We start from the raw sequence: 25080 nt of genomic DNA on the forward strand, positions 1-25080 counted from the left end.
GTCCCCTGTCCTACAATGTCCCTCTCGGGTCAGTGCTTGGTCCCCTCCTCTTCATCATCTTCCTCCATCCCCTTGGTGACATCATCCATCACCACAATCTCCACTTCCACTCTTACACTGATCACATTCAACTTTCAATCTCCACCAAATCCATCTCCGTCTTCCACTCACAGTACTACCTGACAGAAATTAACCTCTGGATGGAGGAAAAAAAAAAAAAAAACTTTCTCAAACACAACTGTGACAAATCAGGACTGCTTCACATTGGCCCCCAAATCCCACACATAGGCTGCTGGCCTGTTCTTCATCATCAAAAACTCTTCCCCCAGATCCGCAACCTTGTCATGATTTCAACATTTGACCCCACATAGACCTGCTGGGCAAATCCGCTTTCTTCCACCTTTGCAATATTGCAAGTCTCTGCCCATCTCATTACTTGTCAGTCCTGAACTCTGACTCATGCCATTTTCATTTCCTGGATGGACTATAGCAGCAGTATTTTCTACAGATCCACCTACAAAAGCTTAAATAAACTGTTATGTGCCCAAAATTCTGCGGTCCATCTCCTCAGTCATACCTGCTGTCATGACCACATCGCCCCTGTCCTCCACAACTTCCACTGCCTCTCCCTCTAGTGTTTTATTTTCTCTATGCCTTCTTTATTTTTTGCTACATTTATCTCCTTTGTATGTTGCTATTGTTGTGCTTTTATTTATTTTGTACTATTCTACTGTTTTATTGTGTCTTTGAGCACTGTTAAAAGCTTTTATACTGGTTTTGGGCTTTTCTAATCATGATTATTATTATTACTGTTTTTATTATAATACACGAGCCAGATATTTCCTTCAGTTGGTGGAGACCAAAACCAATTATGTCATGTGAAAATAAATAGCCATCTCTTTGCTCGCATAGCCATATTAAATTTATAATTTGAAGCCTGATGTTTACAGCTGCACTCAGGTGGTCAGTTTAGCCAATTTATCTCAGTTAAGGGTTTGATTACATGCATCTCGCTTCTGTTTTGCAGCACCAGCAGATGCCTTAATGCTTCTCTCTCTGGGGAAACCAGGATTTCTTGTGTGGACGATAAAATGAATGGGAGATAAACTCTGTTGCGTCAGCTTTCAGAGTCAGCCGGTAACGAGAGAAGACCTCTCTCCTGTCGACAAAGCTTTAATTCTTCGAAAGAGAGCTCTGGCAGACGAGCTGAGCTAAGTTGAGCTTGTGCACATTTTTTTCCTGATTCTCAAACAGAGCAAAGTCTTGCAGTGGAAGTCAAAGAGCAGCTGGTTTCCTCAGATGAAAAAGACTGAAAGAGCTAAACAGAAATGAGGAGGCACCATCTGATTTTATAACATCAGTTATTGACATCATTGTTTTTGAATTTTTAAGTGCTTGTTTTGAATGAGTGTAAACGTAATCTACTTTATGTTTGTCAATATCAGTGGACCTATCTCTTCTGAAGAGAAGAGGAAAGACCTGCATCATGGCCTCTGGGCAGCATGAAAGGGCATCCATCACTTTATTGTATGTGTCCATATGTCACTTATGGATGGCAGGTGTGATCCATTATTGTATTATAACAAACAGCCTATGGCGGTAGTAAGAAGCCACATCTGTGGTTCCATCTGCATTTAATTCATATATTTAAGCTAAGGTGTATGTGTTTTTGTACTTGTGTGCGCTTCTCACCATTTCTCCACTTTGCCTGAAGGCTACATATTTTCATTCCTTTTTTCCCCCCTCATGCATTTTGGTCAAATCTCACCACAAACAGACACGGATGTTTTCTTCAACGGAAAAGTGTACAAATGGTAGCAACACTGCCAGTCTGCAGCAGATGCAGGTATTTATTGGCTCCAAACACATCACCTGGGTTCACATGCCGAGTTACATCTGCTTTTACACCAGAGAAACTGCCGCTACGGGGATGCCGGGGATGAAAGAGTGAACGCAGACCTGAAATAAGTCTCGAAAAATTACAAGTATTGGTCAAATGGAGGCTCCTACACTTACATGAGCACTCAAACTGCATGTAGCAGCATTAGTGTGTGTTCACTCTGGCAAACAATCACATTTTTAAGCAGGTTTGCCTGTGTTAAAAATCCACTCATACCTGGAAATGTTTGTGATCAGGAGTGTATGTATGGGCTGATGCATTCACCCCACTTGTGAAGGGGCTGATGCCATGCAATGAGGTTAACCACACTGTGTTCACTGCAGGAGAGAAAATACAGGACATATGGCAACAACAGCCACTGGCTATAGTAATTTAGTTCATTAAGAAATTGCTGAAGCACAATGTTGCCTTTAGCAATGTACCTCTAATGACCCCAAATGTTGTTTACGTATATTCTCAGGGGTGAAGAAAATATTAGTAAAAAAAAAAAAAGGTTGGTACACGAAAGCTCCTGATGGTAACCCTTCACGTCACTAAACTAGTTTGAAAAACACACACACACTTGTCCAAATTTTTCTTTTCAGTCAGTGTGTCTCATCACAACAAGAAGGTCGTGGGTTCGGTTCCCGGCCTGGGGCCTTTCTGTGTGGAGTTTACATGTTCTCCCTGTGCCTGCATGGATTTCCTTCAGGTACTCCGGTTTCCTCCCACCATCCAAAGACATCGTGTTTAGGTTAACTGGTGGCTCTAAATTGTCTGTAGGTCTGAGTGTGATCAAATCAACTTTAAAATCCTTTCATTCTGGTTACAATTGCACAATGTGTTTAAAAGTTGTGGCAGTTGTGGCAGAAAATCCAACTGTAGAAGCCAAGAACTTTACAGACAACTGAGTGATTAAGCTCTTTTGGCCATATGATATTTGCTTTTCTGCTTTGTTACATAACAAAGCCACAAATGGTGCCTAAACATAAACAGGATGGAAATTTTCTTTGTTGAATTGAATTTAGAAGAAAATAAATCAATAAAGAAACTGTCAGACTCATTCAAATAATAAAGCAGTCTGAGGCTTCACTTAAATTCTAGCTAGTAACTAAAATCCACTGCTCGAGGCTTCATAAAGGTTTTCATATAGATTCACTTTATATCATTATTCCACTTCCGTTACTCCCATGAGTCAACCCTGGCTGACTGCTCTTAATGATCAGTGAGGTGAAACGCACAAAGCTACCACATAATTTGGATTCATGCATCATGCAGTTGCAGTGTGACAGTGTACTCCCACTCTTGGCCTACAGTACTGCCACCAAGCGCGCGCGCACACACACACACACATTTTCTCTGATGGCTAGCAAAGGCTCCTGTGATGAAGATAGCCACTCTGAACTGATTCTGCAGATCATCACAGTCCTGAAGCATTTTCAACAAGCAGACTCAACACTCAACACTTCAAGTAGCACACAGAGAGGTGCTCCAAGAAAAGATGTCAAAACAGGTTTCCTGGCTAAACTAAATTCAAGGCTTGTTGACACCAAGCTCATGTGTTGCAGGTTCATTCTAGTGATATTTCACCAATGGGTTGGGTGTCAAAAGACGTCCCTCTTGAAGGTGGGCACCAGAGGATTTTCAGCTTCTTACCATTGTGGTTGGGCTGGGTTGCTTTTCTTTGTTTATGTTTGATATTTTTTTTATTTTGAGCATATTTGTCCCTTGTGTTTAAAGTGTCTAAAGTTTGTGTTTGTTTTCTTGCAAACTGTGATTGAGTCGGGCTGCCTTACACAACTGTCTTTGATGGCGTACCAAACCGTGCATCACTGCACATTTACGACTCATCAGGTAATACTCTGAACTACAGGAGCCCGAGGTCAGCTTAAAAGGAGCTAGCATAAATAATAACCACCATTTCCGTCCAGTGTGAAATGAAAGTTACTAGTTCAACATCAACAATCATCACTTTACTCACCAATGTCTGTCCCCCAAAGTGAGCAGCAACTGTTATTACTTGTAATTTTCCTATTGAGGTTAGCCTGCTATCCAGCTAGCCCCAGCTCACCTCGTCTTTTCCAGTAGAGGATTACTGTGTGGATTAATGTAGCTTTGCTCAGAGGACACCATGACATCATTATAAAAAATGATGATATCTAAAGCCAGCCATATGTTGCAAGCCATGGCCAAAATCTCACTGCACACTCTCACAATCAATAGGACTACAAATTTACACAATAAAAGCCAAAAAAGAACTTCTTCCACCGCACAAACACTACCTGCCCAGTGCCTGTCATGAGATGTCCCTCGAGGCAGGCAGAAACAAGCCTGATAACCTTTGTAGTCTCCTTTGATATTGTCCTTAGATATAGTGCATACACTGGTGTAAAGGATTCACACACAGCTATGACTGACTTCGCACAACATGTAAATGTCACTCTGTGCTCTATTTTTATTTTGACAAGCACAATGTCTGCCCTCACTGCAGAAGAGGTTGTTGCACTGACAAGGTACACAAGTGTGTCAGACCCCGAGCATCTCAAATGCACACACATATCGATAAAGGGACAGCAATACAACAATGCAAAATGTCGCTGATAGCAGCACGGACTTGTGACAACACAAATCTCATGCGAAGTACATTTTACAGCTGACGTAAGAAACAGTGCCTCAACAAGGATGATGGAAACATGCTAGAGCCTGTATCTTTTGTGTGTGTGTTTTTCTTCTTCCTTTCCTTTGCTCTGTAGGCTCTGCCTTGCCCCTCCCTCTTTCTGCAGCAGGCAGGGCACACCTGAGTTCATTCCATTATGCTTTCTCTTATTTTGAATAAAGCATTCTCCTTGCCAACAACTGCTCTTCCCCCCTTCCTTGTTGCCACCTGGAATTTTACTTTATGTTACACCCTCCATCCCCTGGATGCCTGGGGTCATAACAAAATATTAAATAGTGTATCCATTTCTTTTTAGTGTGAAACCACAACATGATATAGCAATATTAATTAGGGCCGCTCCCAACTGATGGCTAGTAGGCCATCATGAGAGACAGGAAATGGAATAAAATCATGGCCCATGAAATGGAGGCTGCCACATTATCAATGCTGAGGAACCACCTACACTCCCTGCCGCTGTTACAACAGTCATTTCCCTGCTGACTAGCTCAGAGCTAAAACAGCTCTCACATTGTGAATCAACGCAACACTTTGTCATCCTTTTGTAGATCATTATCATGGCATCACTGCTAAAAGAGAGCGTAGTCGGGTGTTTTGATAATTTTTTTTATTCGTTTGAAGAAGCTACAAGATGTGTGTGAAGATTTGACTGCAACATCCCCTGGCTCAGCTACAGAGGGAGTTTAACATCGGTCCTCTCTGGCTTTAAAAGAGAAGAACTTTTCAGTAAATGTGCTGGGTGAATAAGTTTCATTGAAAGGAATGAGATGTCCTCTCAGAGCAGAGTATTCATTCTTCTTAATACTTGAACTGTGCCATAGCACATAAAATCCTTGTTTACTGTAAAAAGCACTGACCTGCACAGCCCCCTGAGTCCTAATGGAAAAACAAGTCACTTCAAACCAAATAACAAAATACATCATTTGTCTTTGCCTTCCAAAGCATCTTGACTGTGCTCTTCAGAGCCAATCATCATCACTTATCATGTGGTTGCCCGCCTGATCATCCACAAGAAAAAAATAAAAATCATTTTGCAGCTCCTCTCAGGCCGAGAGAGCTGGTGGTGACCTCACTTTGATAACCTCAATTATATTAAGGCATCCCATGTTATTGTCAGTAACAGAATGTGACAATGGAAACAGTAATTAGTTAGATTAACCATTACTGAACACTAACATTTATTGTTACACAGTTACTCCCATCACTGCTAACGACGGGAATCGAGCTTTGCTGCATGTCATCCTCTCTCTCTCCTACTCTGAGCTGTCATACTCTCTCTCTCACTGTCAATATGTTAAAGGCAACATTCACCCAAAATAGCACTGTTACATTTCTAGCTTGTTAAGGGAAAAAGAGAGCAGCATAATAGACCCAGTTGTTAAAGGGGCAATGATTTTATTCATTTCTAGGTGCAAATTAGTTACCAGAAGGAGGTGAGGCAAAAGGGAACGGAGAGGGCCAATGGGTGCTGCCAAATAAATAAAATAAGCAAAATCAAACAACTGTGAAGCCAAATCAAAAATTAACCAACTGAAAAATAGAACTAAAAGCCTCATTATGTGCACTATTCAGCAGCAGTAAAACTAAAGTAAAAAAAAGAGACAGCACACTGAAACATAATGTCTCTAAATAAGGCATCAAACCTAACCCAAACAAAATTTGTGTCAGTGTTAAATGTGGTTCAAGCCCAAATCCCAAACACCAATAGCTGTTATCATGATTTCAAGACAGTTGCACTGCCGCTGTGCAACAGTCTGTTGCTCTCCCCTCTCGTCTCTGAGGTGTTGGTCTCTTTACAACACCTCTAGGTGTACCATAGGTAGGAGGTAAAGATGGAGGATGGCAGGAAGGGTGAGAAGAAGTGGAGCGGGTCCAAGAGAGGAGCACCAATCATAGACAGGCTACAATACAGCATGATTAGCATATACATCAGAGCTGTATTAGTATCCATTAGCCCTAACCCTCTCCATTGTTAACCACAATTACAAGTTTCCTTGACCTTAACTCAGCAATTAGGCAACTTCGCTGACTAAAACCAGTTGGAAACCTTATTATAGTGCTATTTTATTTAAACTATAACCACGGTCATCAAAGCCCTTAGTTAGCATTTAGGATTCTAATGCTGTATGAGAATGGGGTCGGAATAAACTAGGAGGATCTGATCTCATTGCTGATAGATGCTTAAATACCTTTATCTAACCTGGGATCTGAAGGGGAAAATGAGAGTCAACGTGTTTTTTGTTGGAGAGAGATTATCTATTACAACTTCCTTCCTGTACCAAAAGCATTTTAGATAATTTCCTGTGGGTGTAGGAAAAACAGAACTATAATAATTATTTTAGTAATATGACAATCCAAATAATATCCAGCTTTCTCCTTGAGAACTAACTGTTTCCATCACAGCTGGAGAAATTTTGTGGAGAAATGTAGGGAAGCGAGGACAAGTGAGGGGAAAAGCCAACAAATTAAACGGTCATTTGGAAGGACAGTGCTCATTATTTTTCTCTGCGTGCGAGGTTGGAACTTGTGGACTTGTACTCTAGTGTAATCTGTAGACGCCTCCAACGTTTGAGAGTTGCATATCAGAAACATCCACCATGTGGTTTAGTCACTAAAGACGACACTGATGGGAGGATATTTTGCTAAGTCAAAAGCATGGCTCTGCAGCAGCTGGCACAAGTATCATCATTAGCATAAGCTGAGACCGCTCTTCTTGTGCACTGCCTTCTCTTTTCCTCTGATCTGTTCATGATTAAAACATCAAAAACGAATTTCTGTGACACTCTGTCCTTCTCTGGCTCCAGTGTAGAGTGTAAAAGGCGAAAAAGATATGCAAGGAAGCATTGTGGTACTAGTTCAAAGAAGCTCCTGTTGAGTTTTTACAGGCGAGAGGATACACACAGTGGACCTGTGTATCAAACCAATGACCATCGAATGCCAGCCTCTCCTTCACAGGTGGGACTTCTGCTTCTAAGAGCCATCCTGAGGACTGCAAAAAGTGTCTCAAGAGCTTGTAATCTGGTTGAAATACTTATTTCAGATCTTGATCCTTTCCTGAACAGTGTGTGTGTGTGTGTGTGTGTGAGAGAGAGATCTGACTTCAACACAAACTTCCCAGTTTATGTTTCATCGATTGCATAACAATAAGCAGAACTATCGTCAGTCTGAATGCGACCTCATTGTCACCACTCCCTCCAGCTGAAGAATAACATGGGAGGCGACAGTGCTTCATTGTGCCATGTGTGCTGCTAGGAGACCCCGGGGGGGGGGGGTGCTGAAGGTATAAGGTGGGGGTGCAACAGGGATGCAAAGAGGATGCAATGAGGGAAGTAAAAGCAGCAGAAAGCAGAATGATAATGGCGGAAAGGATGGGCAGAGGTACTCTGCTTTTTTTTTTTTTGCACCATTAAAGAGGAGGTGGCTGAGCCATGCGCTTCAGGGCATTGGCAGAACAGTCAGTCTGTGAGGTTAATGCTGGGTTATGAGAAACTATGCTATCCACAGAATAAAACTTCATTACATTACAAACGTCACCCTTCCCCCCTGTATCTCTGCCCAGAGTGCATCTACACTTATAGACTCAGAATATTCATGCATACATGGCAGGCATCCACGCTCTACTGCTTTCACACAAATAGACTTATGGTTCTTTTCCTCTTCCCAACATTGTCATGATCTCTCCCTTTATTTCCTGGCACATGCTTCCAGGCAAACTTTATGGAGCAAAAATACTTTTTAGCCCTGCTCAGATGGTGAGTTGCAGGTATTTTTAGGTGTTCATGTCATGGTAAAAAGGTTCATCATCACATAGTTTTACTAAAAAAAAAAAAAAAAAAAAAAAAAAAGATAATTTACTCCCTCATCTGCAATGACATTCCTTCTTCCAACCAGCACGGATATTTGCAGCGTATTAAGCTACAGTAGTCTGCTCCAAAAGCCTTAGATCAAGTTATAAAACATTTCATGTCAGACAGTTTCAATATATGCAGAGATTTCCTGGAGGGGGCACAGTCTATACTAATGATGTCTTCAAAGGTAGATACGTGGCTAGGTTTCACAAATTCTAACCAATAACAGACTAAAATGATCATGTTGAATTAGAGAGAGGGAGAGAGAGACAGACAGACCGACAATGATTCCCAGATGGGAAATTCTTAAAGGAATACAAGGCTACATTTAACCCATGTCAGGTAGCCAGAAACATGTATTTCTCCTGTCATGATTCCAGTTTTGGAAAACTGGAACTTGCTACTCACACAAACCAACAGGGTGAAGAGGTACAGGGACAGTGAATGACTCACCAAATGCTTCAACAGACAGATGGAGTGAAGCTGGAGTGAGCCAGGTATCACTAAGGTGTTAAACCTCACTGAAGACTGCAAAAATACTCTCCCATGACCTCAGCTATAACTCCTTTTACATGTTTTTTTCATCTTAACATTCTGTAAAATTGTTGTTCCTATATTAAGCAAGCAGAGGTGGACAGAGAGCCAGATTGATGTCATGGTAAAAGGGAGCACAATGCATTGGCTAAAAATCACATATGGGGGTGGTGGGGGGTGATGCCATGCTTTGCTTGGTTCCGTGCAAAAAAGCAAAGCACGTATAATGAGGGAGCTTCAAATAGCAGCAATAAATCAGTATCTCTGTTCAAAACAGGCTAATGCCAACATGTAGTGGAGTTAAACCTCAAGAGTTGCAATCAGACCAATGAAAAGTGTCCAAAATGAGCCATTTCTACTTTCAACAAGTTGTTATAAGAACAAGTGCAAGAGAATAAAAACAGAAAGGCCATTCCTGAATGAAGAGTGAAAGACAGACACTAAAGAAAGACCAACAAAAAAGCTGAAATTAAAATAACTTAAGAGGATCTGGAAGAATAAGTTTGAGCAGAAAGAAGAAAAAAGACAAAAATACAAAGAAAAAGTACCAACTGAGACAAAAGCCATTCTCAGATCACAGCAGCGTGGGTCTGCAGCTCTTAGGATAATGAGCCAGAAAAAGCTACGGGAGATGTTCAGAGTGAAACGAGGAGGAACGGAGAGAAGATGATGGAGAAAACATGGCTCTATAAGTGGCTTACAATATAGTGCCAGTTAGCTGCTGGCTCCTGGGAGAGAAAAATACATTGTAACAGGGAGAGGAGGAGATAAGTGTCAGGTAAAGGGCAGCAAACGGAAAAATTCAAGACAGAAAGACATGCGGCAACACGGCGGGATAGTTGTCAGCGATGTTGCCCCACAACAAGTTGGTTACAGGTTCGGTTACTGGGCCTGGGGCCTTTCTGTGTGGAGTTTGCATGTTCTCCCCGTGCCTGCGTGGGTTTCATCTGGGTACTCTGGTTTTCTCCCACCGTCCAAAGACATCATGTTTGGGTTAATTGGTGACTCTGAATTGTCTGTAGGTCTGAGTGTGAGTGGTTGTTGGTCTCTGTCTGTCTCTGTGTGTTGGCCCTGTGACGGTCCGGTGACCTGTCCAGGGTGACCCCGCCCTCACCCAGAGTGAGCTGGGACTGGCTCAAACACCCCCCGCAACCCAGAAACAGATAATCAGTAGAAGATGAATGAGTGAAATTGCTTTGATCACTTATATTGGATTTAACACTTCAGTAAATTAGCTTGATATTTAAATTCAATTGAAAAATAAACAAAATAAACAATAAAAACGTGTAAATTTCTAAGCCTTCCTAAGCCACTGTATTTTCGGTATGACGCCTATGTTGGTTTTTGCATATATCATTGAAGCTCAGAGTCAGACAGCCATTGTGGGATCGGCCTAGAGAAACCATTTTTTAGTTCTGCTTGGCTGGGCGTCCCTCGTCCCTAGGGGGTCCTATCTTTCAAGTGATCTGGGATTGTGTGTTTTTAAAAAGGCACTTTCATGCTTTTAGCTGTCCTGAAAAAAACAGAGAGGTGCTGGTATTTAGATTACAAAACTGTCTGGTCTGCTGACAGAGAGAAAAAATCCTGAAAGCTACAAAGGCCGGGGGAGCTTGTCCCATTGACCCAGTTGTCTAATACACAGGACACATCAGCCTAATAGCGCTGTTCAGTCCAGCCACAGACTCCTAGACACTGAGATATATGAGATTTGTACTGTACTTTCCGGACTATAGAGCACACCTGAATATAAGCCGCACCCGCTAAATTTAAAGAGAAAAGCAGCTTTGTACATATGTAGGCCGCACTTCTTTATAAGCTGCAGGTGTCGGAAATATGGGAGGAAATGGCACATGGCAGGAATTATGTTACACAGAAAGATTTCGCCTTTTCGCCAGATCGATCAACTTTAACTTGAAAGCTGCATCATATGCATTGATTCATTAGTTTTCCATGATAACTGTGTGTGCATGAAGCAAAAAATAAATGACTGATCTGAAGAATTTTGTGTGGTTTCATTTAATTTAATTCAAACAATTTCAAACAAAAATGTCCACTGTGACCTGTTTGGTAATTTCATTGGTCTGATGTGACGCTAAATGTATTGGCAGCATGAAGCTCGTTACCCGTAAAAATCCATAAATTGGGCAAGCTACTTGGAATCTGTAGTGAACTAAGATACTAGTTACTCAAACATTAAATGAAGCTTAACTACATCAAAGCTATTACTCTCAGAGCTAAGCTGAAGCAAAATGAAAGTAACCAGTGCAACTACATCCAAGCTTTGTGCCAAGTCAGTGTTATCTTACTGATCAATAAAAGTCAGTCAAACAGATACGCAGGCAAAAATGTTGAGTTCAGTTGTTCACTGAACAATGAGCTGCGCTAACTCACAACACGAGCAAACCACAACAGCAAGAGTGAAGACCTGCTTCAAACAGTCACAACATGGTCAATGTACATGTGTGTGTATGCTGCAAAAACTCAAACTCTTACCAAGAATATTTATTTCTGGTCAAAATGTCTCATTTGTCGTCAAAACAAATCTCATTACACTTGAAATAAGAACCTTCACCTAAAAAAGTACCGTAACTTGTTTTTAGACAATTTTCACTTGAAATAAGTAGAAAAAAATCTGTCCATGGAGCAAGTTTTTTCCTTATTACAAGCAAAAAAACGTTGCTCCATGGACATATTTTTTTTTCTTATTTCATGTGAAAATTAGCTTGAAGTATTTTTTGGAAGTCTAAAAAGATTTGTTTTGACTAGAAATTAGATATATATTCCAAACACACAAAATAAACAATGCAAACAAACAGAATATTCATATTATTTTGACTTAACGCAGGTCTATGCTTTTCTTCTCATCTTATTGATAAACACGCAGCTACATGTACCAGCACTGTTACGCCAGTGCCATGCGGAAGTCCGTAAAAGAAATGTCTGGCTGGTTTGAGCTTCAGAAAAATGATTTTTGTAAATGTAGCTTGTGTGAACACTACCGCGCTACGTGACCAAAAAAAGAGCTAAACTACGGAGAAGGTAGTTGATTCAGAAAACAGCGACGCTACCACAAAGCTAAGAAATGAGTAATGTAGTTAAACTGCAAACGTCCGCTACTGTTGTGACACTACTGCCCAACACTGATTAAATCATATTTGAAAAACAAAACAAAAATATTTAGACATAAATATTTAAACATATATACATCTATATATAGATAGATATGTTTATCTGGCAGAGAGCAAAGAGCGGGTCAATGACCATGTGCAGTCCACTATGTTTAGATAACAGTAACATTCCTTAGTAGCTGAATTAAGACTCCAAACTATGCCAAATCTTTTAATTTCCTTTTCAGATTCTAAGTTATCTTCTCCAAAGAACAACATTTAATAAATTCTCTACAGTAAACTCTAGTCTATGAGTGTTCATCCATAAAGGAGCCATCAAACATTTTTTGGCCTTGGTAGTGCTGCTTTAGGTCTGGTCTGGTGACCTTTACAAAGTGGAAATTGTTTGGAAGCTTTCGACATTTCTGGATCAAAATATCACGACAAAGCTGCTGACACACGGTTGACTCACACTTCAGGCTGTGGTTCCAAAGTTTTTCGACAAAAAAGGTATCAACTACAGGCTGTTTATTCCCTTTTTATGACACATAAAATGTGTGGGCCTCCTAAACTTGGTTGAATTAATGACCAGGTTACATGCTGAAAACGAAAGATTATGCCAAACTTCAGATATGAAAAACTATGCAGGGACAGACACGCTGATGAAACTGCAACATTTCCCATTTTTTTCAGATTGGTAAACAGGTTACCTGCTGTGCTTTTTATTTCGCTTTTCACTGCAAATACTGATATATGCAGTCCATTATTCGTTTGTTTTAAAGTTTATATAGTCAGATTTTAATCGCTTGACAGATTTTCTTGTCCCTCCTTTTATTTTTGTACAATGTTTATTTTTAGGCACAGAGGCAAATTCTTCATATGTGAAAAAGCTATTTGATGATAAACTGAATTCTGATTTTGTTAGAGGAATCCTAATCTCCAGTGTCAGGGCTACAATAGACACCATCTGGAGGACGGGGCATTAAAATCAATGGTGTCTATATATTCATGAGCGTAATCCACTCATTAGATAAAAAGATGAACATGGACTTTAATGCTTTCTGGGATTCTTTGTGCGTGCGTGTGTGTGTGTGTGTGTGTGTGTGTGTGTGTGTGTCAACTCTATCCCACAGTCATGTATGAACGAAGTGAACAACATTGACTTTAACTCTCTGTGTGTTTGTCTGTCTGTGTATGCCATTCAGTGTGTATGTGTATGTGTGTGTGTGTGTGGTGTGTCAAATCAAATCAGATCAAATTTATTTATATCAAATACTTGGCGACAGAGGCAAGGAAAAACTTCCTTGCCACAAAGAGACAGAAACCTCGGGCAGAACCAGGCTAAGGGAGGGCATCTGCTTTGAATGGTGGGGGGGGGGGGGGGCGAGGCAGTGAGAGAGATCAGAGAGAAGAGTGGGGGGCTCGTTAGAGGGATGGAGAAAGAACAAGAGCAGGAAGAGAGAAGATGCCACAGAAAATGCAAACACAGCATACAGAGAACATACAGTTATGGCAACCTAGTGTGTCTATATATATGTGTGTGTGTGTCTCTGTGTGTGTCACTTCTGTCCCTGAGTCTTGTATGAACATTGAATTCAACCCTGTGAGTGTCTGTCTTTGTGTGTCTGCATGTGTATGTCACTCACTTTGTATTTTTGCGAATATCCCTATGTATCTTTCTTTTATTATACGTGTGTCTGTATGTGTGTCGTGGTGTGTGTGTCACACATTCTGTCAAGTAATTTATGAGCCAAGTGGAGAGCATTAATTGTACTTCTGTTCGTGTGTCTCTTTGTGTATGCCACTCAATGTGTGTAAGTGTACATGTCTATGCGTGTATTTCTATGTGTGTGTGTGTCCGTTAGTTGATAAACTATTCTCATATCGGAGGAGACTGCACCTGTACACACACACACACACACACACACACACACACACACACACACACACACACACACACACACACACACACACACACACACACACACACCTGTCAACTCTGGCTCCAGGGTTGCCGGGGCAACTCTGAGAGCAGAGGCAGAGAGCCCAAAAGCCACCTGATTTTAGCTCGGTGAAGCCCTCAAACAATGATTTTATGACAAAACAGTTACTCCTATTAGAGAACTGACCAGACAGTGACGGCTACAACAAGTACAGCAAGCTTATAGGCAAACTAGCGATGTCCAAAAGGCCTTTAGTGCACAGAGACTCACACTGTAGAGGATGTCCACCCAGCCCTCCATAGTGATGCACTGGAACACAGTCAGCACCGCGAACAGGATGTTGTCAAAGTTGGTGATGCCAAAGTTGGGTCCAGTCCAATACTCCCTGCACTCGGTGCCGTTGGGACAGGTCCTGGCTGGCGGCTCCAGACCACAAGGCCAGTCAGCTGCTCTCTCACCTGACAGGAGAAACAAATTCATTTCAATATTCTGATTTTTCTATTTGAAGTTGTTTCTGTGATTTTTTTGTTTTTTTTTATAGACTTGCTCTTAAACTATGAGATAAGGGTTTTAATTACTATCTATCGTAATGTTTTCACATGTGATAGACTATGCTTCATGGTCTCACCCCAGGTTTTCATTTCATCAGTGCAAATTCATTGAGTTTGTTGGGAAATGCAGCAGGGACAATAGAGCCATAAATGTCAAGTCTCCCCATATCGTTCTCAGGTGGCCTCTCACTGCTCTAATGTGTCTCCTCACAAACATCAGTCACGATATTGAAACACACAGATCCATCCCTCCTGCTCACTGAAGACCTCCTGACCTCTTCACACTGACTGAGGCTGCACCCTGATTCTGTCAGGCCTGAAACAAAGCAAGTGACTTAAGGTGAAGGTCAGTGCAGACTTTTGCTCACCTCTCAGCAGTCTGCTCCAACAGAGCGGCACTGTTGTCACAGCTGAGTTACCCAACCAGTAACCAATGTCACCAATGTCAATGCCTTTCCTTTACTCTTAAGAACTTACGTCAGATCCAGCATTTCCCTTGACTCTGAATTTATTTCTATTGTGCTTTGTGCCCTTAAGAAAAGTAGTCAGAACTAACTTTTGCTCAGCAGGGGGATACTGAGTCTATGTACCGGGATCTTTTAGCTGGTGTTAGCATGTGCCTTTACATCACTTCAACAACCCCGAAAACACACACATCAGTAATTACTCTGATACTCCATCTGAACCGATTGTTCCGCTTGTTTTCCTCTGACAATGAAATCCAAGCACTGAAATCAGAGTTGTTTTCGGAGTGAAAGGATACATGAGGATATGCAACAACACAGAAAATGACACGCTGAAAGACTGTGGTGAAATAAAATCTCATGACAACACATACAATCACAGGATGAGGAAATAAATCAAGGCACCACCACACTACAACATGTCTTTGAAATCATGACTCAATAATATGAATGGGACTCAAGGACCTGTTACACTTGAGAAATGGTCCAAATGGTCCGACCATTGAACTTGAAGGTCGATCAATTCCTTTTCTGATAGTTTGACAGTAGTGATTGGCGGATCGATCCCACGTATCGATGCATTGATACCCGCATGTCACCCGTTTTGGTGTCGACTACGAATCAATCAATTCCAAATATTTTTTTAGGTAACGTACTCCGGTGTTTTGTGCCGAAACACCCCCAGCCCGCAGCAAATTGAACTGGTCCATCCAGGTCACGTGGCCAGAAGGGCGGATAGTCGTGGAGCACGTGCGTGACCCCCAAATTCCGCTGGATGCGGAACGGCTGCAGCTCCGCCGCCTCGTCGGTGTGCGTGCTTCCACCGGCATCCAGCAGAACTGCCCAACACGCACGCCGGATGCCGGAGCACGGCACCGGGCAGATCGTGCGGGACGGAAAATCGTGCAAGGACACAAAATAAAGCATCCGGTTTATCCGGTGCAGATGGTTTCAGGCGTCATTTCACCGCGTTGACACCGTGGATGAGGAGATGCTGATTCTGGAGGTCCAAAATCAGAATAATCTATGACCCGTCACACCCTTAAAAAGGATGCGACGTGGAATACAATTGCAAGAGCAATTGGAGCGATGGTACATTTCTAACTTGGTCCAGTTAATGTCCTCCGGATGGACACGATAAACTGTTTAAATGGTTTTGTGGTTCTCTTTATAAGAGACTACAACCGGCAACATCGCGCGATTATGCGTGAATTCGCGAGATCTCGTCAGTCCTAGAGACTGCCGCTGTCCGGCGGAGCCGCAACAGGGAGCGTCACAGGCGGATCAGGCGGGTGCTGCCGGACGGCGGAGGACGGAGCCGTTCCGGAGCCGTTCCGCATCCAGTGGAATCCCGGACGGATCGGAGAAAATGGAAAAATGAACAGAAACAGAGTATGAGTAGTGTATACTGTCATCTCTGTCAGGACCAAATTATGCTTGTCACCAAAGGTATGTTTCGTTTGACAAAGTAAACGTTCAAATGCGCACTTTTCTTTTTTTTTTAACAATTTTATTAAATTCATATTTGTATTATTCAATATTTATTGTATTGTGCTGATGGTAAATGTATTGATTTACATTTCTGTCAGGATCATTTCATTGTTCTGAAAATAATGCTGATCAGCAAAAGTTCAAATAAAGCTCAAATGTATTGTTTTATTTAATTCATTTTTATGTAAATTATTTGTTTAACTTTTAGATTTTGAACTGTGCACATTAGAGTTGTTACACAACCAGTATAAGACGTGAATTGCTTTTAAGGGTACTAACATTATGATTGATGAAAAAATCTGCAATAAGAAATTACCACTGCTGATCAATATTATATATTTTATTATATATGATGTATTATATTAATATTTTACACAAAAAGTATTGGGTATGATATGGAATCTTAAGTGTATTATCCCCCATCACGACTGGACAGCCCAATTTCCTCACTATAGAGGTGTATAGCCACCAACAAATGTTGCTGTTTCGTTCCAACATGTGTGTCATAAAGCTGTCATTTGAAATGAAAAGAGGAAAAAATAAACGTCGAAGTGAGTTGTGCGAACACCAGTCAGATAGTCTTGTTGGCTGTAATTTGAGCTCACTAAATAACAGCAGGCTAATGCAAAGTGCTAGCTTGCAGTGTATCTTGTCTTTTCACGGATTTGCTCACCCAGACAGACATAAGTGAGAGTGAAATTCAGCTATTTAGCACGTTGCAAGCAATAACTGTGTTGTGAGTTTTTTACTTTTACTTTACTCAGCAGAATAGTCAAGAGTTAAAGAATGGAACATCACCCTTACCTATGTCTGCCTGGGTAGTGCATTCACACCCATGTGGTACGTGCCCTTATCACTCAGCTATGGTGCACATAATTTTAAAACGAGACTGTACTGATGAATGTCAAAAGCATGTAACAGCAGACAATGTGGTTGGCAACAACGTATATAGCAGAGGTCACGTTTTTTCCACTATCACGTTTCCAAAATTTTCCAATTGCCAAACTTGTAATGTTAAATTTAACTCCTGCACTGAGACATCAAAGTCAGTGTGTAATCACTTACACCGAAGTTCCAAATGAGAGTTCGCACAGAAGGTCAGAATCTTTTTTAAACAATCACTGGCCAAGACAGAAGGAAAATGTTTAGTTGTCAATGTGCGGGTGTGGTCGAACTAACCAAGATGAGTCCAACAATCTATGCGCATCAGTTCTCAGGCTTATGACAAAGACATGATGAAGCACCAGAGAACATGGAGGAGGCCAAGACTTTGTTTAAAGTATGTGCTGGCACATATGTCAGCAGATGGGGATCAGAATAAGGAATAATGTGCTGAGTATAACAGATGCCTTGTGCAGCCAGCATTTCATGAGGGGGAAGTGGCTCAATCACAGGCTGTGCCAAGTTTTAACGATGATCTACAGGGCCAGACTGCACAGCCAACATCTCTCTGTCACTCTAGTGAGATGCATCCTTTCCTTCTTACTGACAGGTGCTGTGTCAGCCAGGCTCAGTGTCAGGATAACATGGGAGCATCGTCCCATTTTCTTTTCCTGCCGGCAATTCCTTAATGAAATTATTTCATTTACAGTTACAGATTATTTTGTCTATTTTCTTCTAAAATAAGTGAAAAATGTAACAAGGGACTGATGATTTTACCTAGCCTTGCAGTTTAAACGAAATAATATAATTGAATTTGGTCAAATTAAATATCAGGTCAGGGACTTAAAATATATTGCATAGCTTTTTTATCACAGAGATTTCCAAGAACACCTTAGACTGAACTTCTGCCCTCTACTTTGAACTTGAGTCTTCTGGCAGCATTCTAACTTTGCTAGTTATAGATGTTTTTCCAAGAGACGTCCATGATTTCTACAGACATAAAAGGTACAGTATGTTTGGTACCAGATCAAGCAAAAATAAGTAAAAAAAAAAAAAGGAAAGCAAAAATAATCACCTCAACTGAAATTATGGTTCATGTTGCACTGACAGAATCTGTGTGTGAAGATATTTAACAAATTAAAAACCAACACAGCAGGGGTCATATACAACGTTGTTAACAGCGCTGCTCAGTTGAATCAACATCTGCTGTGTCTGACTGAAATAACTCAGTAACACATGAACTGTACCTTAACAGGCTCACCCTGACAGGGTTTAGACACATACACAGATTTTACAGCTGGGCCAGCCAGTAACCCTCAATTGACACCTTTGTGTTATTTGACAACAATGGAGGGGTAATAAAGGCTTCTCATAATAATTATTATTTCACACTGTTATATAATTATAACACAATTAGCAATTTCAGTCAAAGAAACTGACTGTTCATTGTGTCTATAATTACTGCATTAAAATAACTCTATATTACTATACTTTTCATTCGAAATGATACTATGCCAGCAAATTTGCATGTACAGCAAATGAAACATTAAAGCTAACCATTACTGATTGTGCTATTTAGATTGCATCTCCTCTAGGTGAAGGTCTATGTATAAGAATCTTCAACTTGGAAGCAACGTTGGTATATGTCATTCCTGTAGACAGTAAGCCATTTAGCACTGTGTATCTTTTTCTGAAGTTTTTTTCAGTGATTTGAGGTAAAAAAATAAATAAATAAATAAATAAAAGAAAACACAAGAGCTTCCAAACATTTCAGATATAGTATAGCTCTTATTGCAGAGCTTCTAAGATTAGACTGCTGAACAAACATACAGAATATGAAACTTGGAATGAAAAACAGAAGCAGTCTGGAGGCTGCATAAGGACATAAAGAAAAGAAAAGAAAACCACAGAAGTATAATGGCAGTTCTTCGCTTCCACTCATACAGCAAAGAATGCCTTTTCAGGTTTTATTGCTGGTTCACTGATACTGATGTGGGAGAAAGATAGAGCCAGTGAACTGCAACCTCATTAACGCCATCCGAGTTACCATTTGATCAGGAGGTAAGGTTCATCAGCATTAACTATCAATCAACCAGACTATAAACCGACTAAACATTTCAGTCAAGTCATCAAAATCAAACTGCAAAAAATGTAATATAAATCTAAAAGTTTGGTATGTACTTGCTATGTTGACCTAAGCACATGGCTGCCAATGCTACAAATGTGCAACTAATCATGCTATGCAAACATACAGAACTCATGAATATAAAATACAGCTGAAAGTAAAAAAAAAAAAAGTTCTCCTGGCATTCACTCATAATCGGTGCAGTCGAACAAACACACTCCACAGCGAAGCTGTTGCTCTTACCGGTGTCGACCTTGAAGCAGGTGGTGTGGAATTTGCCCATGTAAAACTCCACCCCGATGATGGCAAACATGACAATGGCAAAGAAGAGAAGCAGTCCGATCTGCAGTAGAGGAACCATGGCTTTCATTATAGACTTCAACACCACCTGAAGACCTGAGGGACAGAAAGAGGAAGGCAAAGGATCCGGGCTGGGCGTTAGAACCTGGTTCCCATTTTTGTTGTTTAGGCCATCAGTTACAGTAACTCATCAAATGTTTCATTGAAACTTTATCATCTAAAAGACAACTTTACATGATAACGAAAGGCTATTTCGCATCATATAGTGGGTGTTATTTACAGGACACTTTAAAAAATGTTTCATGTGATGAAACGTTAGTTGGTAGAGTGACTTACTGGGGATTCCTGACACGAGCTTCAGGGGTCTCAGCACTCTCACCGCCCGCAGTGTTCTCAGGTCAAAGTCTGAACCCACTGTCGCCAAGATTCTGTAAACACACACAAACAATGCAACATCACACTACGATGACATTTTACTGTTAAAACTGATATATACAGCTCGTTGAATTAAATACACTGCTGAACAAATCCTTATGAGAGAGTGGAACTTGACCAATGACAAGAAATAGTTGATGTAGATTGCTGAATATTATCAGTGATATCATGATTGCTGCTTGGCTGGTACTGGGGCTCTCATTTTCATTATGGCTTCTCTTGATTATTTTGTGTGGAAACTGTAAAAAGTGCATTACTATTCCCAATTCATTGCTGATTGTTTTCCCGTGACTTGCTAGATATGTGTATTAATCACGCACTGACACAATGATAAGATTAAGAGGGGCTGCACTTTCCTGGGAAACCTAAGAAACATCAACTCCACTGCAACTAACAATTATTTTTCATGAATGGTTAATCACTTTTTTTTCTCGATACATTTTCAGAATCTAGTGATAGTCTCCCAGACACCAGAGAGACGTCTTGACTTTGCTTTAGGTTTTTCCTTACAAAAGCATACATTCATTCATTCACTTCATGATGATCTAAAACAGAGAAATACATTTTCGCACCACTCACTGCATATTCTATTCTTCTCCCACATATAGAAACACACACATACACACACACACACACACACACTCACAATCTATAGGTTGGGAGCATATGTAACTGATTACATCATGTGCTGTTTATCTCTGCTTTTACCCACAAGTGGGGACTGACTGTAGCTGGTCCTGTGTGTGTGTGTGTGTGTGTGTGTGTGTGGAGTGGCCATTGAGCCACAGCTGGCAGCCCTCATTACAGGCTGTACACAGAGGGGGAGACTTAAGTGCTCCACTGAAACACACACAAAAAAAACATGCTCTAGGCTAAGGAGAAAGAGCAAGAGAGAAAACGAGAGGAAGAGAGAGAGAGACACTTCATGCAGGGGAGAGTTCAACAAGACGAGAGTAGGAGGAATAAGAAAATGAGAATTACTGTAAAGACTGGAAAGAAGTGGACAAACTGTGTAAAGAGTATCAATTTGATCTGGAATCTGAGACACATGCCTACACAGAGCTGGTTTCATGGATTGAGGATTTTAGCAGAGATGACATTGATAAGACTTTAAAGGAAGCAAAAACAATCCTCACAACATTTTGTTTTCCAACACGACTGAAAACTGCTTTCTGTCTTTGGTTATGGGGCAATGTTGGCACATCAGTTTATCTTTCAACAGTTTCTTGAAAGAAATGACTGAACGGAAACAATCCTGACAATCTGAATTGCAAGTGGAACAGTTCATTTGCTGGAAATAGGAGGTGATGTAGCTTCTCCTCAGAGGTCTTGAACCAGTACTGAGGAAGCAAAGACAAAGTCAACTAACCCAGAAAGGAACTTCCAGCCCATGTTTGGTTTACTGTAAACTGTATTCATGATGTGTAGTTTTTTATGGATTAGAAATTTTATTGTCTGTAACATCCCAAACAGATCTGTTTTAAACCTCCTCAGATAAGCACCATGGGAAGCCCTAAAGCTGGGAGTAAATCATCAGGGACATCAGGCTTTTATGTAAAGGGAGGTACAGTGAGGACTAACTCAAAGAAATCAAAGAAATCATCAGAAAAAAAGCAGTAAAAACGAAAAGCTGCTTATTACTCTTTGGGTAACCAGTTGGCATGGTAACCGGTAAAGCACATCTGTGCTCCATGGGAATTATGATTATGGGCGAAATCAGTCTGCTGGGATGAAAATGTCTGTTCTGTAATGAGGAATATATTGTTTTATTCATAGTTCATGTTCAGGCTTTGCAGCTGATCAACTTCTCTGACTGTGATGGATTTACAGATGATTTTTCTCATTACTATTCCCATTTGCAAATTATGATTCTTATTTATGGTTTCTATCATTTTCAGCTCCATGTGGGAGGACCAAATTAATATATATATGCAGGGAGAGTCTGGGCGACCACAAAGAGAGAGACTGGAGCAAAGGGACTGTGTAAAAGACGGAGTAAGGATGAAGCCGGCGAGACTGCGTGTTGACTAAAACCTCAATAGCACTCTCTACTCATACAGTAATGCCAGCACGTCAGCATGTACATGCACCACATTTCCTACAATCACCTCAAAAGACTACATTCAAACTGAGACTGTCTCATCTATGGTGCTGCTCATATCAACGCTGTCTCCATCTGATATCACCATTGATTTCTGTTATTTGTACTGATTTAAGTTCAAAACTGCAGCGCGAGCAGATGAGTTTGGTGCTCATTGTGGAAATGTGTAGGAAATGTAGGTCCCGGTGTTAATACACAAAACATGTCACATGGTGGGAAGGCAACAGAGAAACTTCACATAAATGGCCTATAAATGACCAGGATGAGCTCTCGTGGACCAGAGCAGCAGTTTTATCCCCCCCAAAAAACCCAAAGACTGAAGCAACACAATAATAAAAAAAAGATATCTGAATATTTATCAGTCCAACCACCATTCAGCAAAAATATCAATGTCCCCACTGTGTACCTGCACAGGCAACAAAAGGTCATTGCTTATCCGTCAGGTTCATGGGGGGTGTGAGAAGTCCATGAAATTACCAACTGAAAAAGCTGCTCAATGTTACATTTTGATTAATAGATGTCACAAAAAACAATATCTTGTTACCAAAGTTCTGAAAATGTGATGGTACAGGTAGTTTAACCGAACCAAAGGTCCCGTGAGTGTTTTGGGCACTAAACAAAGCTGACAAGACTGCAGCGTTAAGATAAACCCACAAATCATCTAATATGACATCACATTCAAAGAAAAGAAGGAGGCAGACACAGTAAACAATAACAACAGATGGAAGGACAACAGAATGTGCAAGTTCAGTAATAGGTCACAGGGACATGTGGGAAAAATACATAAACTACACTGAATGGGGATGTATTGTATTCGACACAGCTCGTCAGTCCAGGTTACGGACAACAATCAGCCAGAATGCTGATTTTTGTGTCGCAGAAGACACCAGCTCTTAAACATCCAGATCTCCATTGAATTTAGTATGAAAACATACTCGTGCCCTGACATGTTTCCATTGTTGTCTGTGAATTGCAACAGCTTGTATGTGTTGTAAAAACACTCTAAACACACTGTTTACAAAGGCTTAGCTTGTTCAGGCTAACATAGCGACAGCTCATAATGTGAGCCAGACTCACACAAACTTTTGCAGGCTACAGTCATTAGTGGTTTCTGTTATTTTCAGATAGAAGGAGTAAATAGCGCTGCTGTTATTTCTGGGATTTAGCGGCATCAATTCCAACTCCTCACAATCTTTAATTTCTTTTATCTTTGAAGAGTCTCACTCTTGATCTCGCTTAATTCGAACATGGAAATTCAATATTTCTCCTAATGGTCCATTTTATGACTCACTGCCGCTGCTTCTTAAACCACTGTTACTGTCACGATAATAGGAGAATTCACCCTAATGATCATGCAATACGTACTTGTAACCATACCCAATTACCATGGAAACCACATTATAGACTATTTTAACCACCCAGATTGTCCATAGTATTTACCCCAGCAACGTCCTTGAAACTATTGGTGTCACTTTGCCACAGCCAATTGCCAAGCTATATCTGCAAGCCTGTACTGTATCTGCAAGCAATTACAACACATGAAATGATAATCCAAGTAACTGTTAGTGCTCTGTGTGGCGCTAATGAACACAACTGAAGCACACAAGAATAATCTATCTTTGATCTAGTAAATAAAGCCTATGTTACCTGAAGACACAAAATGAAGAGTGGATATAAAAACATGAATCATCCCTCTGTGCTATTTTAATGCCCTCCACAATCAATAACTCACTTTGTTCTGCTAAGTGCATACATGTATCTCTGTGTGTGTGTGTGTGTGTGTGTGTGTGTGTGTGTGTGTGTGTGTGTGTGTGCGTACGTGCGTGCGTGCGCATTTGCCTGTGAAGGGATGATTTGATGACTGTGTAGACAGACGGTTGGGCTGGGAGCAAGCAGAAGAAGAAGCTATGAGTTTTAATATGCTTTTATCATCACCACAATATATCCTTGTGGGCGCCAGCCACTGGCACAGGAAATACAGAGGGTGATGCTATCGTCTGTCACTTGCTCACGCACACACAACACACACAGGGCTGTGTTATAGCATGCAGCTATCATGTATGTTAAAGTTAGAGTCACGCCCCAAAGGTAAATAAACAAATTAATCTCCAAAGACACATTTAAAAGACCAAAAAGATTAAAAGAAAATCCACATTGTTTCTACTAAAGTCGTAGGTGCACATGTTCATGAGCGGAGCACCCACTTCCTGTTCGCCACTTCTGTCTCAGGATCCTGTGATTCAGCCTTTATCACTGGAATACAAATACAACCTGAACTAAATTAACCTTGAAAGGACAATGGCAGCGCAAAACAGTGATCAGAGTGATTCATGCAGTCCATCAAAAGCCATAAAAAGGAGCGCATACTTCTACTCTATAAGAAAAAAAAAAAAAAAATCATGCAAGAAATGTGACTGTGTGACTCATAATCATGTTCTTTAGCTTGTAAAGCTAAATTACTTCCCTTCCTCCTGGTTACACTTCAACGGATGAGCATCCATAAACATGAACGGAACTGTGAAACAGCCAATGAAGCAACAACTTTATGCCTGTGGCAGAAATTAAACCTACACAATTCAAATAGGCGAATGTGATGTGAAAGGGGTCACTTGCAGTAGTTAGCCCAAGGAAAATGATCAACACCTCTGCAAGTATGCGGTGCTTTGAAGGCCTTTTTCAGTTCATCGTTTTGATTCATTGTTCAGTCAGGTTCAATCTCACTGCTCCTGCTGAATCTTGTTTCCAG

At 40.8% G+C, this 25080-nt stretch overlaps 1 protein-coding gene across 5 annotated transcripts in view; it reads right to left on the reverse strand.

Annotated features, from left to right (window-relative positions):
• Positions 1-25080, reverse strand: part of cacna1bb (calcium channel, voltage-dependent, N type, alpha 1B subunit, b) — a 146871-nt gene that overhangs the window by 70610 nt on the left and 51181 nt on the right. For all 5 annotated transcript variants that reach the window (XM_029515533.1, XM_029515532.1, XM_029515531.1 and 2 more), the window contains 3 exons: positions 20135-20226; positions 19742-19894; positions 14256-14443 (listed from right to left, as the gene is read on the reverse strand). In XM_029515533.1, the coding sequence (XP_029371393.1) occupies positions 14256-14443; positions 19742-19894; positions 20135-20226 (433 nt within the window). The remainder of the gene's footprint in view (positions 1-14255; positions 14444-19741; positions 19895-20134; positions 20227-25080) is intronic.

This window comes from Echeneis naucrates, chromosome 12 (assembly GCF_900963305.1).
Source record: "Echeneis naucrates chromosome 12, fEcheNa1.1, whole genome shotgun sequence".
In the NCBI taxonomy this organism is placed as follows: domain Eukaryota; kingdom Metazoa; phylum Chordata; class Actinopteri; order Carangiformes; family Echeneidae; genus Echeneis; species Echeneis naucrates.